The following is a 15,492-nucleotide window of genomic DNA, read 5'->3' on the forward strand; positions in this document are numbered from 1 at the left end:
CATGGCATTGTTCAAATATTCCCTATTCTTACTGAGGTTTTGGTTTTTCTGGTCTATCAATTATTGAGTGGGCTAACACCTCCCACTGTTGATGGTAGATGTGTCAGTGTCTCCTTGTAATTCTACCAATTTTGGTCTCATTATTTTGAAGTTGTGTTATTAGATGTTTACAATAGAATTGTTCTATCATCCTAGTGAATTGAATCTTTGATCCTTCTGGAGTGACTATCTTTCAGTCTAGTAATGCTTTAAAATGTATTTTGTCCAAAATTAATGTAAGGACAAAAGCTTCCGTTCAGTTGGTGTTTCTCTGTTATATCCTTTTACTTAAAATTTTTCTGTGTTATTGTATTGAATTTATGTTTCTTATAAACAACATTGATCTGGTGTCTTTAATTTACTCTAATAACCTCATTTTTATCTGTTTAGTCTAAATACTTTTTGTCATTGCTGATATGTTTGAATTCATTTCTTCCATCTTACTCTTTGCTTTCTAGTTGGTCTGTCTTATCTCTGCTTATTTGGGCTTCTTATTTTTTTTCAGATTTATTATTTTTTTCCCGTTTCCATTCTTCCCTCTTCTGGTTATCATTCTAGTTTTGTTCATTTTGTGGTCACTCTAGCAATTGTAGTGTGTACACTTAACACACAAAGTCTAAAGTTAATTATTGTGTTTCCTTTCCTCCAACAATACAAGAGCTTAGATTGCTTTCGCTAAGCGCCAGCTCCCACCTTCTGGCGTATCATTGTCCATTCTTTCAGGACTGCGTTTTTTTAGTCCCGCAAATTAACCATCATATTTATTATTATGTGGAATCAGGATTTCTTTAGAACTGCCACTGTTTGCCAATTTCTTTGCCCACAGGTCCTTCTTGCATCTCTTAAGTCATTTTCCTTGTTCCTAGAGTACCTTCTTCAGGATACCATTTAGTGTGGGTCTGTGGTGGTAAACGTAGTTTTTATTTTTCTGGGTATGTCTTTATTTCATGCTCGATCTTGAAAGGTTAAGTACTGTTAAGTATAGAATTCATGGTTGACAGTTATTTTCTCTTGGCACTTTGAAGTTTTTACTATTATTCTGGATTCCCTTGTTGCTGAGGAATCAGCTGTCTGTCTCATTGTAATTTTTCATGGCAGTCTATTTTTTCTCTCTACTTTTAATATTTTTTCTTGTTTTTCTGGTGGTCTGTGGTTTCACTATAGTGTATCTAAGTATGAATTTATTTTTTATTTTTGGGGTCATTTGGGTTTGCCGAAGTTGTGGATTTGTGTCACTTGACAATTCTGGGAAATTTTAGGGCATTATCACTTTCAATCCTGTCTATCCATGTGCTTTATATTATCTCCTTCTAGGTATTTTAGGCTGATATCTGTATCTGCTGCCTCTGCAGATTTGATTCTGTTGATTATTGTCTGTCTCTTCTGATTGTCTGTTATTTCCCCTTGGGTTTTGTGATCTTTTTTTCTTGAGCCCGTGATTTTTGGAACTTTATCTGGGTAGTTCTTTCAGGCCAGAGAGGATCTGCATTTACTCTGCCGGGTACCTGGAGACCACAACAGACTTTAAACTGGCCTCTCTGCTTGGGGCTTTGAGGGCCTCAGGGGAAGTATGGATTCTGGCCTCAGAGCCATATGAATGCAGGCTGTGGTTGAAAAGCCTAGGAGAGATGTTTTCCCCTTCCAGCCACCGCCAGAGCTGAAAGTAGCAAATTTTCTCACTATCTTTTTGGGTGACGAGTGGTGTTTTCTTATTTCACCCATGGTAGGCATTGTTTACCAGAGGACTGTGTTTGTGTGGGCATCTTTATATGACCTCTTACTTTGCCTCAACACCTCCTACCCTTTTGGAGTCATGCTCTCTCATTGTGTTTGCTCTCAGAGTATTTCTCTTTATCAGCTTAATATGCATTCAAAATGATTTAAAACATATTTTATCAAGCATATTTTCGATGGTTTCTACTGGAGAGTAGTGTTTTTAAAGAATATCTGGTCTAGCATATTGCCAGAGACAGATGTCCCAAGCAAATCTGGCCTCTCCTCCTCCTTGCTCCCTAAACTGCTTTTGTCCTGTCGCCATTGATTCCCTGTGACTCGGTCCAAAGGACCCTTCTTGGTCCTCACCTGCCTGAGCTCCCAACCTCAGTCGTCATGGTAGACCTGTCCCTCCTGGACACACCCTCTCTCAGCTTTCAGGGCCCCAAGCTCTCGGGCTTTCTTTCTCCTTTCTCTTCTTAGTCTCCTCCACCAGTTTTACTCTACCTGACCTCTGAATGTTGGCATTTCCCGGAAGGTGAGCCTGGGTCGTCATCACACTCTTGTTGATTCTGTCCCTTCCGGAGTTTTTAAATACTACTTATGTGGTGAGGACTCTCTAATTTATATCTCCATCCCAGACATCTTTCACATCTCCCGAGTCTTGTGTCTAACTTTCATTTTGACCAATTGTCTCACCAATTCTCACATCTAACATTTACAGATATGAATGTTTGATCTTTCCCCACAAACATACTCCTCCACTGTGATCCTCCAGCTCAGTAACCACCACACTATACACCTACTGGTCATGTGGCCCAGCCTTCCTTCTTCTCATGCACACACCCAACCCTCTCCAAGCCTTCTCCCTCTATCTCCGTGCCACCCATGTCTCCCGTTTCCATGCCACCAACTGGTCCACTCCTTCTCTCTTGCCTCTAGTGGGCTGTGCTCACTCAGCAGCTAGAGCCACCTTTTAAACTCACAAGTCATCTATTCCAAAGCTTCAAATTATTTTACAACTTTACATTGCAACTAAACTAACGTAAAATGAATCGTCAAGATGGCTCCTGAGGCCTCGAGTCACTTGACCCCTGTCTGCCTCTTCAATCTTTTCTGTGGGCCCCTCTCTCCCCCACTTACTACCTCCAGCCCAACCTTCTTTTCAGTCCCTGAAATTCTGTGCTCTTTCATGGCCTTAGGGTGTTTGCACATGCTGTTCTCTCACCAGGAGCAAGCTTTCTCCCACTCCTAGCTTTGCTGACATTGCTTCTTTAAGATTCCAAGTTGAACAAGCCCTCTGAAAACTTTCTCGGGCATCTAGGTTGAAGAGGTCTTTCTTGTTATTTTTTTCTCATGGAACCCAGATCTTTTCTTTTCCGGCACTTACCATAAATTTTTTAAATTATCTGTTTCATTTGTCTACCTGACCAATGCCTGTCTGTCATCTGAGGACAGGACCATGTCTCTGGTTTGCAACATGTGGCGTAGTGCCTGTGACGCGAGACCCTCAGTATACATTTGGTGATGGGACCCTTGAATGAATTCCTTCCCACGCGCTCGCCCCAGTTCATAAGCCCTGAGGGTGCGGGGTCACCTCAAAGCATATAGGGCCGGGTGGGACAACTCGCCATCACCTCCATCAGAACATCCATCATCTGCTGGGCCCTGAACTCTGGCTGTCAGAAGACCCCACTCAGATCACGGCTGTCACAGGAAAGGATGCAGTGAATCTCACACACATCAGCTGCCAACACCCCATTCGGGGTGGTAGAGATACAGGTATAGGTATAGAATTAATACAGCTCTAAGACACAGTTCCTCCTGGTTGGTGGGTCGGTGTCTATATTTTCTATTGACCCTCCCCTAACAAATAAAATAAGATTGATTTTGTCTGTTTCTTCTTCTTTCAAATTAACAAAATTTACCCTCAATTTGCTTAAAAGGGGGGAAGAAAGCCTGTGTCTAATTTGTTCTGATACATTTATTAAATGTAATCATACAGTAAAAAAATTCAGAGATGTTAAAAACAGCGGGAAAATATTAAACTTTCAGTGTACAAAGTTTGAATCATCAAATATGTTTTGTGGGGCTCTCTCTGAAATGGGACACAACCCTAATGACGTTCACAATTACTTGCTACGAGGCTCGACGTAACGCAGAAGGCAGAGATAGAGTAACACGTCTTCCCAATGTGCTCTTTCTTCACGGAGACCAGATTCTGGGCTGCATCACCGCTGAGGATTCTGCTGGCTTTAGGAGCATGGAGTTTAGAGTTCTTTCTTCCTAGTCCGCATTTCTTTTTTTATTAGGACTGAAGTAAGCTCATGGAAAATATTATTCACTTTTTGGGAGATGAAACCTGTTTCTTCCCTCATTCCCCTCTTTTTTCTCATCTCCCCCGCACCCCAACCAGAAACGTCTAAGCAAATGCCCCCACTTAGGAATCCAGTGTGGAAAGAAGAAAACTTCTGGGAACTACCATTTCATTTTTTAACGAAAACCCAAGGTGCTATTGAGTGCCTTGAGATGATGGCTCGGAGAAGGATTTCCTTAGACTCCAAAGGATTCGTTCATGTTGGAGAAGCAGTTCACATTGATTTATCTCTGGTCGTGAACAAGCAAGATTCAAGATAACACTTCACACACACACGCGCTGTATTAGTCATCTTGGGCTGCCATAACGAAGTACCTTAGACTGAGTGGCTTGAACAACAGAAATTTATTTTCACACAATTCTGGAGGCTAGAAATCCAAAATCAAGGTGTCAGCAGGGTGGGTTTCTTCTGAGGCCTCTCTCCTTGGCTTGTAGATGATCGTCTTCTGCTCCCTGTGTCTTCACATGGTCTTCCCTCTGTGTGTCCTGTTCTTATAAGGACACCAGGAAATGCTATGAAGAAAAATAAGTTGAGGTAAGGAGATGGGGAGTGATGGTGGTGGGTGGGGCAGCTGTGTTAGACAGAAGGACCAGAGACGGCCTCCCTGCAGTGGGAACTTCTGACCAGAGACAGGAATGAGACAAGGGAGAGAGCCCCATGGGGATCTGGGGGGAGTGCTCCAGACAGAGGGAACAGTGTCACAAAACCCCAGGCTGAGATGTTGTTGTGAAGAGTGGAGATGATACATCATGTGTAACACGGAACATAAAATTGGTCGTCAGTAATGGCCTCTGTGACTGTCCCTTCTCTTGGCACTTCCTGTGGTACTGGTTTATTAAGCCATGTGAAAGTAACAAGTGCTGGGTTGTGACCTGGTGTGGGAAGTGCCTCATGCAGCCATGCTCAGTCATATCCCTCCTCCCTCCAGAACACTCCATGGCTCCCTTTGCCCACATCTGCTCTGTTGGTTTCTGGGTCTCTCCCCATCTGCCTCCCCCTAACACCTACCTCTGTCCTTGCAATCCCCCATTCCTATCCCAAGCTTTTTTCTTGGGGTCTTTCTTTCTCAGGCACCCTTTTGTCTCCCACATCATAAGATTATGGATGACTTTATCTTGTTTCCTTTTGTTTTTCTCTATTTTCTGATTTTTTTAATGCTTATGTGTTGCTTTTAGAAATTAATTAAAAAAACCCAAAAGTTCATTTTTAGTTAGAAAATGACACAGACACGTACACACACAAACTGTTTATAATCATTTGTCCCCAAAGATAGGGGCCCCAAATTTAGAATTTAAGTTCCTCAAGAAGATGGCTGCAAGTCCCCGACTGGTGACTTCTCTCTGTCGTGTGTTTCTCTAAACTCGCATACGGATTCACACAGAACACGGATGCCCAAGAGTTTTTGAACCTTGTCAGTTTCTAAATGGGCTGCCTCAGATATCCCAAGGATGTAGACTTTTATGAGCATGGGCCTCTCTGGCCTTTTCTAAGGGAATTTGGTCATAAATGTGCTCCTGGCAGTTTCAGGAGATTGGAAGCGACAGCCGTTGCCTCGCGCCTGGTTGGCCTTGGAGTTTTCTTGTTGCTGTTTCCTTTTCAGTTGCCTGGAAGCCCTGTGAGGGCTGTAAGCCTTGTTACCTCAGCTCTGTCAGGGATCTGGAGAGGCTAGAATTATCAGGAGAACAGACATGCAGTTTTACTCGATTTTCAACCTAGAAGAGGTGTTCAAAGCTGAGTGTCACTACCTAGACAAGAAATAAATTTTCTTGCATTTGAAGAACTAATTAATATAAGATAGAACATCTTTATGTTCCCAGGGCTCTATTGCCTGTTCTCTGAGAGACTATTGGTATTTGTTTGCTGATTCTTTTGAGTAAATTATCTCTCAGGCCCTGATGGCCTGGTGTCCAGGGCAGAGTGTGAACAAGTTCAGAAGTATCAGAGAACAACAAAGAACCCATTACTCCCTCTCTTGCTGGGGGAGACCAGAACAAAATGCTCAAAGAAAAAGTATTTTGGTTCTTCAAAATTATTATTTTGAGCACTTAGCAGCAATGCTTCTTATGTATAACTGCTTCTTCCCAACACTGAGGTGGTATATTTGGTGCGAATCTTTTCCACACCAGAACCTGAGAGATTATTCGGGAACATTCCAACATAGCCCTCAAGCCTCACTTTCTTCATCTGTAAAATGGGGTAACGCCTACCTCACAGGGCTGTTGTGAGGATGAAAAGGATTAAGTGAGATAATAAATGAAGTTTGGGTAAAGCATCCAGCACAGCATCTGGCTTGTGGTGGATGCTTGTTAAATGGTAGAATTATGATGATGAAAATGAGTCAGCTATGGCCCTTGTGGGGGAAACACTCTGAGGCATGATCACATTCATTCAGAACCTAATTTCATGTGGTTTGCCTGTGGGGCGGGTTTAACCCTGTGGTTACTGGGGGGAGAGGGGTGAAGGGGAGGTTGAACTTCTCCAGGTTGGAAATGTTACTAATTTATTTTTCCATAAATACAATGAGTTTACCTTTATGAGAGGAATTCAGTATCCCTGTGGGTTTGTGAAGACACCTTTGCTTCTGTAAACTGTATATGATGACACTGTGGGGGAAGAGGGAGAATCTCCCTCTGCCCTTTTCCTTCAGGTTCTTATGGCTGGCCAAATAATTAACAAGACAGGTTAGCAGGTGAAAATAATACCAAGTTTAATAACATGTATACATGGGAAAAACTCAGAAATGAGCAACTCGTCTCTCTGTCTAAGCTGCTTGCTTAAGTATTGCAGCTAAAGGCGAGGAACGTGTTGGGGGTGGATAGTGGCCTGGGACTTCAGAGGGCAGGAAGACAATTCTTTTCAGGGTCATCTATAGATAATGTGGTCAGGGAGAGACAGAGTTTTTGATAAAAGAGGCTTGGTGCCTTTCCTATTGTAACCTCTATCCTACATTATCTTTACAGCCACCATGATAGAAGATCTGTTCCAGGAAGGAGCCACCATGTCAAATTTTTTAGGCAGTTAGTAGGGGAGGTCAAATGTCCCTCAGAGAAAACAATCAAGGTAAAGAGATGTATTTCAGGGTGGCCAAATCTTGGTCTCCCACAACACTTTCCAGTTGGACTGCCCAGACCACCGTGATGCTGAGGAGGAAAGGGGAAGTGGAGGGGCGTCAGAGGCTGGCTCTCAGGGCAGGAGCGCATGCTCACAGGACTTGAGGGCTCTGCAGGCAGCGGTACCCCAGAAGTGCTGGCTTCTGTGACTCTAGTGACTGTTTTCCGAAATGAAGTAGGTCCCCCCAGGCATTAACAGTGCCTGGAGTTGGAGTATGTGGCTGCTCCTAGGAGCACCCTTCTGTTCCGTACCCTGTGTGGCTTGAACATTCTTACAGGAGCTAAATCTTGTCGTTCCCTGGCACTGCTAAAGTGCTCAATGCAAATCCTCCTGGGAGAAGTAACAGGACAGTCACCTCCGATGTTACTTACTTAGGCAGGATTGATTTGTGCAAGCAGATTCTGAGAGTGGGAAAGGTTCTGAAGATTTAATGGGGAGAACAATGAGCTGGAAGACACAGAGTGCAGGGGCCTCCAGGAGGGGAAGAGCCTGAGGCCAAAGGCAGACTTTGCTCCCTTCAAGTTTGCCTGGGGCTGGTCGCCTTCCTCTTGAGTGGCGGATTCTCCCAGTTTGTGTGCAGAAACACTATCAACAGTTTGAAAAGGAGCAGCAGGTGACTGCCATTTAAATAAGGATTTCAGGAAGTGAAAAAGGAAAAAAACGACCCGGAAGCTGGAGTGTGAATTTATGATGCAGAGTATTTAATGATATTAAGATGCAGAGTGGCAATTTAGGATTTCTATGTTATCTCCCAAGAATCATAGGTATATTTGCTAATTTTAAAGGAGTTTTTGGGGGTTGGAGGTGGGGCATCATTCTCCTGCATATTACAGGTGTAATTACTAATACCTTCACATTTATTAGAATTCATAAGATTTGGGAGAGAGAGAGGAAAAAAATCAGTGTAATTTGTTGAAATATTTTGGAAAAATGTGACTATTTTCAAATGTTTGTACTACTAATGAAGGCAACACCCAAAATAGTATTTATGCACCAAAAGCTAATGTGATGAATCAAAATTCTTAGACTGGTTCTTCTGGGTAGGAGAAATATGGTTATTTTCTTCTTTTCGATTTTCTGTATTTTTTTTAATTTTGAAGAAAATGTTAGTCCTTTTTAATGATGGGGTTGCAAAGTTAAAATGTATTTCTATTCTTTTTTTTTTTTTTTTTGCAACAGGGTTACATGGTGGAGAACCGAATTGCAGGCTTAAAATGTGACACAGATGTGTTTGTAACTTTTGAAGGTGACAATGTTGTTATGCTGCAGGTAAGATTCAGGAAATGTTTATTCTTCTTAAACGGCATAATTTTCAAGATTAAGAGTTATCCAGAAATCTGAAGTCTTTCATACGTTATATCTTCATCTGATGTCTTCATTTAATTGGCAGGTGTTTTCCTGTTAGGCACTTGATTTTTGCAGTAGTGAATGGGAGGATTAAATTATTTCTCTCTGCTGATCTTTGACATTGAACTATATATTTTGTGGTTTAAGAAAACTACTTCTTGTACATATTGAGTTAGATTCTTCTACTGGGAAGGCTATGCCCAAAGAGTATGTAAGGGCCTGGAAGATTAACAGGCAAAAGACACAAAAAGCCAATTTACAAAATGAGGGCAATTGATCAGCCTCACCAGTGATCAGAGAAATGCACGTTAGGGCATACTGCGATGCTGTTTTCTTCTCTCTATCAAATTGGCTCATGTGTAAGAGCGTGTTGAAGTCCCATGCTGGTGAGAACAAAAGGGGAACTCTTCCCTGTTGTTATTGGGCTGTGTGTGATTCTACTTCTGGGACTGTCTAGGGTAATAATCCTAAACACAGAAAAACTTTGGGGCGCAAACATTTTCATTAGCACATTATTTATTGTAGCAACCGTGTTGGAATCTCAATTTTCAACAGTAGGAAAATGATGATGTAAATCATGCTCTGGCCACTCGGTGGGGAGTTAAAGAGCATTTAAAATTGTACTTAACAAAGAGTTTAGTACAGAAATTAAAAACTTATGATTTACTAGGTAGAAATAATATAAAATTGTATGTAGAATGTGATCGCAATTTGGTGTTTTTGAAAAAGAAGAATAAGGACTCCCGGTTCCACGAAGATGGAATGGCCCCATCCCTCCCAGGTCCTCCACCCTGGACGTAACACAACAAAGAAGCACAGGAAGGCTCTGAAAGGGGGCAAGAAGAAGGCAGGCTGCCTAGGAAGCTTGGGACTGAAGGAAGGAAATGGCAGGAAGTTCTCTGAGCTTCCTTATGGCCTCCCATAAATCTTGGTCAGGGCATATATGCCCTGAATCTCTAATAGGCACAGACAAAATAGCCAAAGGACAGGAAAGATGGTGGCCTAACAACGGAAAACCTTTTAGGCAATACTCACTCTACATTAGTCACACACACACACACACACACACACACACACACACACCAGTTTCAGCAGCGCCTGGCAAGAACTGATCCTTCACCTGACCCCTGATCCAAGGAAGTAGGCAGAAGCAAGTACCAGGTGGTAGCTCTCCCACACCGCCCCCCGATGGTGTTGGTGGGGCTGAGCAGGCAGCTAGTCTTCCATCCCCTGCCTGATGGAAGCAGGTGGAGATGATTCTCCCATCCAGGGTAATGCCAGCAGGGCCCATTGGTGAGCTAAGCCTTCACCTCCACACAGCAGCAGCAAGACCCTATGAGGTGATGTAAGCTGGAGCTAATCACCAGTATGCTTCAACCCTTTACCCCAGTGTCAGCAGGGTCCAATGGGGAGTTGAGCCCCTACCCCCACCTGGCATCAACTAGGCTAAAGCAGGGGGTGTGAGTCAGGGCTCGTCACCACTCCATATTCCCCCCATCCAGTGCACCCAGTGAAGAGCTGAAGCTACACACCCACACTGCAGCAAGAAGCCAAATCAGACAGTGTGAAGCAGGATGAGTGGGCACTTTTATCCCTCTCTCCCTGCCCTCTCACTCCCACACCAAAGGGGCCCAGTGGCTCCTGCTGAGGTCTAGCCTCACCTGGCATCAACAGTGGAATGAAGTGGTATGAGCTGGGGTAGTTAATATTCTCCTCCCTGCTCCTCTAGTTTTAGTGGGAGCCAGTAGGAAGCTCAGTCTCTCCCCTCATCCAGCATCAGTGAGGTGGAAAAAGGTGGTGGGAAATGGGGCTAATTGGCACTTTGCTTCCCCATCCCCTTCCCCTGGTATTAGCAGGACCAAGAGGGAGCTGAGGTTTCACCCCACCTGTCTGCAACAAGGTAATTCAGGTCAGTACACCACTCTTGCCAGGGTGCTGTTGGTGGCAGCACTGGGAAGCTGAACGTGAACACCTATCCAGACCTTGTGCTATACCTCAAGATTAAATAGACTCTCGTAGTATAATATCCAAACACCCTGGATACAGTAGAAAGTCATTCCTTATACGAAGACCCAGGAAAACCGCAACTTCAATCTCACGATTGAATGTGAAAATCAATAGATGACGAGACTGAGAAGAATCAGATACTGGAATTATCTGACAAAGATTTTATAGTACCCATCATAAAAATATTTCGAAGGTAATTACAAATACTCTTGAAACAAAAAAAATAATAGAACATTTCAGCAAAGATAGAAGAAATAAAAAGGGACCAAATGGAAATTATAGAATTTAAAAATACAGTAACCGAAATAGCAAGTTGGCGGAATGACACCAATAGTAGAGTAGAGATGATAGAAAATAGAATCTGTAAAATTGATTCAGATCAGTAGAATTTATCCAGTATGAACAGAGTGGAAGAAAATGAACAGTCTTAGGGACCTGTGGAACAACAGCAAAAGAGCTAGCATTTGTAACATTAGAGTCTCAGAAGGAGAGGAAAGAGGACGAGGATGAACAAGTATTCAAGGAAACGATGCCTGAAAACTTCCCAAATTGTTGAAGGGCATGAAATGGCAAATCTGAGATGTTGAGCAAATCCCAAATAGGATAAAACAAAGAAATTCACAACAAGACACATCATAATTAAACATCTGAAAACTAAAGATAGAGAAAAAATCTTGAAAGCAGACAGAGAGAAATGATGCGTTACTTCTAGGGGAACATCAATTCAAATGACGGCAGATTTCTCATCTGAAACCATGGAGGCTAGAAGGAATTGGCACCACATTTTCAAGTATTGTAAGAAAAAAATAGTCAATGTCAAATTCTGTATTCAGTGAAAATATATTTCCAGATTGAAGGGGAAAAAAGGTTTTTAGCAGATTAAGGAAAACTAAGAGAATTTGTTGCCAGCAAATCTGCTCTTTAAAAAATGGCTGAAGGATCCCACTACTGGGAATCTATCCAACGAACCTGAAATCAACAATCCAAAGAGGCTTATGCACCCCTATGTTCATTGCAGCATTATTCACCATAGCCAAGAAGTGGAAGCAACCTAAGTGTCCCTCGACTGACAATTGGATCAAGAAAATGTGGTATATATATACAATGGAATACTACTCAGCCATAAAAAAAAGACAAAATTGTCCCATTTGCAACAACATGGATGGGCCTGGAGGGTATTATGTTAAGTGAAGTAAGCCAGAAGGAGAAAGAGAAACACTGTATGATCTCACTCATATGTGGAATATAAACCAACACATGGACAGAGAAAACTGTATTGTGGTTACCAGGGGCAATGGGGGTGGGGGGTGGGCACAAGGGGTGAAGGGAGTCATATATATGGTGATGGACAAATAAAAATAAACAACCCAAAATTTCACAATGTTAAAAACTATTAAAGCATCAATAAAAAAAAATGGCTGAAGGAAATTCTCTAAACAGAAAAGAAAAGGATAACAAAAGAAGGCTTGGAACTTCAAAACTGAAAGAGCATTGGAATGTATAAAAATAGGAGTAAATACAGTACACTGTCCTTGGCATGAGTTTTTAAAATCATATTTGATATTTGAAGCAACAGTTATAACACCTTTCGGTATAGTGCTCAATGTATATAGAGGAAATACTTCAGACAGTTACGTTTTTTTAAAAAGGGAGAGTACAAAGACCTAAACAGAAGTAAGGTTTCTAAACATGGCTCAAAGTGATAAAATGTTAATACCAATAGACTGTGTTAAGTTACCTACATACACAGACATGTGAGCATGTACGTTTGCGTGCACACACACACACAGAGTCATACTGAAAGCAACCACTGATAAAATTATACAAAGTGATATACTAGGGGAAAAACCTGATAGAGATGAAAGGAGAAAAAGACAAATCAATAATTATAGTTGGAGACTTCAACACATCACTCTGAGCTATTGAAGAACTGTGAGACCAAAAATCAGAAAGGATATGGAGGAACTGAACAACATAATAAACCAACAGGACCGAATTGATATATATAGAACACTATACCCAACAAGATCAGAATACACCTGTTTTCAAGTACTGATAGAACATTCTGCAAGATAGACCATATCCTGGGCCATAAAACAAACCTCAACACATTTAAAAGAACTAAAATCATACAGAGTATGTTTTCTTACCATAACAGAATGAAACTAGAAATCAGTAACAGAAAGACAAGAGGAATATCTCCAAACACTTGGAAATTAAGCAGCACACTTCTAAATAATCCATAGGTCAAATTGGAAGTCTCAAAGGAAATTTAAAAAATACATAGAATGAATGAGAGTGAAAAAAAAACATATCAAAATATGTGGGATGCAGGGCTGGCCCCATGGCTTAGCGGTTAAGTGCGCGTGCTCTGCTGCTGGCGGCCCGGGTTCGGATCCCAGGCACGCACCGACGCACCGCTTCTCCAGCCATGCTGAGGCCATGTCCCGCATACAGCAACTAGAAGGATGTGCAGCTAGGAGATACAACTATCTACTGGGGCTTTGGGGGAAAAAATAAATAAATAAAAATTATAAAAAAAATATGTAGGATGCAGATAAAGCAGTGCTGACAGGGAAATTTATGGTATTAAATGCTTACTTTAGCATTTAACAAATAATCCATGTTTCTACCTCAAGAAAATAGAAAAAGTAGAGCAAAATAAGCATAAACTAAGCATAAGAAAGAGAATGATAAAGAAAAGAGCATAAATCAATGAAATTGAAAATTTTAGTGAAAATCCATGAAACCAAAGTGTAGTTCTCTGAAAAGAATCAATAACATTGACAACACTTTAGCAAGAACGACAAAGATAAAAAAAGCAAGAAGACTCAAATAACCAATATTAGGAATGAAAAAAGATAGATACATCACTAGATATCCTGTAGCAATTAAAAGAATAATGAGAGAATATTAGAAAATAACTTTATATTAATAAATGTAATGACTTAGAAGAAATTGACTGATTCCTCAAAACCTGCAAACACCCAAACTCAACCAACTTGAAATAGACAACCTAAATAGCCCTATAATCTCACAGTAATTGAATTTTTAATAATAACAAAAAAGATCCCCCAAAGGAAATCTCCAGGCCTAAGTTTCATTGGAGAATTCTATCAAACATTTAAAGAATTTTACGCAATCTCTTTCAGAAAATAGAAGAGAAAGGAACACTTCTCAATTCATTTTATACAGCTAGTATTACCCTGATATGAAAAGTAGACAGAGAGCATGAAAAAGGGAAAACTATATATCAATAATCTCATGAACTTAGATAATCAAAATCTTCAACAAAATATTAACAAGTTGAATCTGTCAGTATATAAAGTGAATTATACACCATGACCAAATGGAATTTATTCCTGGTATGCAAGACCACTTCTACATTCAAAAATCAATCAATGTAATATATCACATAAACAGACTACAGGAGAAAAAAATCATATGATCATATTGCTTTACACACAAATCATTTGACAAAAACCAACAACTGTTCATGATAAAAACTCAGAAAAGTAGGAATAGAGGGAAATTTTCTCAACTTGATAAAAAGTATCTACAAAAAATATAGCTAACATCATACTTATTGGTGAAACACTGAATGCTTTCACCCTAAAATCAGGAACGCATCAAGGATGTCCTCTGGCACCACTGTTATTCAACATAGAGCTGGAAGTTATACCAGTGCAATAAGGCAAGAACAAGAAATAAAAAACATAGAGATTAGAAGAGAAGAAATAAAAACTGTCCCTATTTGCAGATTACATGATTGTCTACATAGAAAATCCAAGGAATCTACCAAAAAAAATTCCTAGAACTAATAGGTGAGTTCAACAAGACTGCAGGATATAAGATCATTACACAAAAATCACTCACGTTTCTATATACTAATAATGAACATGTGGAAACTGAAATTAAACATACAATATCATTTACAATTGTTCCAAAGAAAATGAAATACCTAGGTGTAAATCCAACAGACATGTGTAGAATCTATATGCTGAAAATTACAAAATTCTGTTGAAAGAAATCAAAGAAGTCCTAAATAGATGGAGAGACATACTATATTTATGGATCAGATGACTGCATAGGAAAGATGTCACTTCTGCCCAAATTGATCTATAGATTTAATGAATTCTTAAGAAAATCACAACAGAGTTTTTTTGTAGACATAGACAAGCTTATTCTAAGACATCATCAAAATGGTGGAATAGGAGTTTCTGGCACCTTTCCCCCAACAGCACCAAATTTGACAAAAGGCACTCAAGGACAAGAGTGCCTTTGTGTAAGTCCAGGAGTGTAGCAGAGAAAAGTTCCAGTACACTGTTGGAGCAAAAAACAATCTGAGATTGGACGCATTGAGGAGGGTAAGAGAAACAGTTTCATCTTACCTGCATCATCCCTCCCCCAAGGTGGCACAGCTCAGTGATAAGAGAGATCTTTTGGCCTGTCATTTCTTCCACAGGGGAAAGTGAGAGTGTGAGAGAGAGCACCCAGCTTCCCCAGCTGTGCAGGACACTGCCCAAGGGGCCCATTTCTTTTTCCCCTCACCTAGATTACTGAGGTGTATTGCATGACTTAGGGGGGAGAACAGCAGCCAGTGCTCTTGGAGGGCATCAATGGGATGTGGATCCTACAACTACTTCACACACTCCTTCAAGAAGCCCACCTATGAGGCACTGGGGACAGCTCACCTACAGATCCTCCATGTTGGGTCACAACACTCCGTATGCCTCACTCATACATATCCCTACTCCATGGCCAGTTTCCTGTGTGCACCCCCAAGGGCAGCGAGAGCAAGCCTTTGCAGACAGCTAGTGAGCACATGCTGGAAAGCCAGCCCAACTCTGTGGGATTGGGAGAAAGCATACAAACTTGAGCATTCAGCACCACACTC

General features: G+C 41.2%; 1 protein-coding gene across 8 annotated transcripts in view; it reads left to right on the top strand.

The window, feature by feature from the left end:
• ACOXL (acyl-CoA oxidase like) overlaps positions 1 to 15,492 on the top strand; it is a 371,667-nt gene that overhangs the window by 208,756 nt on the left and 147,419 nt on the right. For all 8 annotated transcript variants that reach the window (XM_058534585.1, XM_058534586.1, XM_058534590.1 and 5 more), the window contains one exon: positions 8,421 to 8,510. In XM_058534585.1, the coding sequence (XP_058390568.1) occupies positions 8,421 to 8,510 (90 nt within the window). The remainder of the gene's footprint in view (positions 1 to 8,420; positions 8,511 to 15,492) is intronic.

Source organism: Diceros bicornis, chromosome 40 (assembly GCF_020826845.1).
Source record: "Diceros bicornis minor isolate mBicDic1 chromosome 40, mDicBic1.mat.cur, whole genome shotgun sequence".
Classification (NCBI taxonomy): Eukaryota; Metazoa; Chordata; class Mammalia; order Perissodactyla; family Rhinocerotidae; genus Diceros; species Diceros bicornis.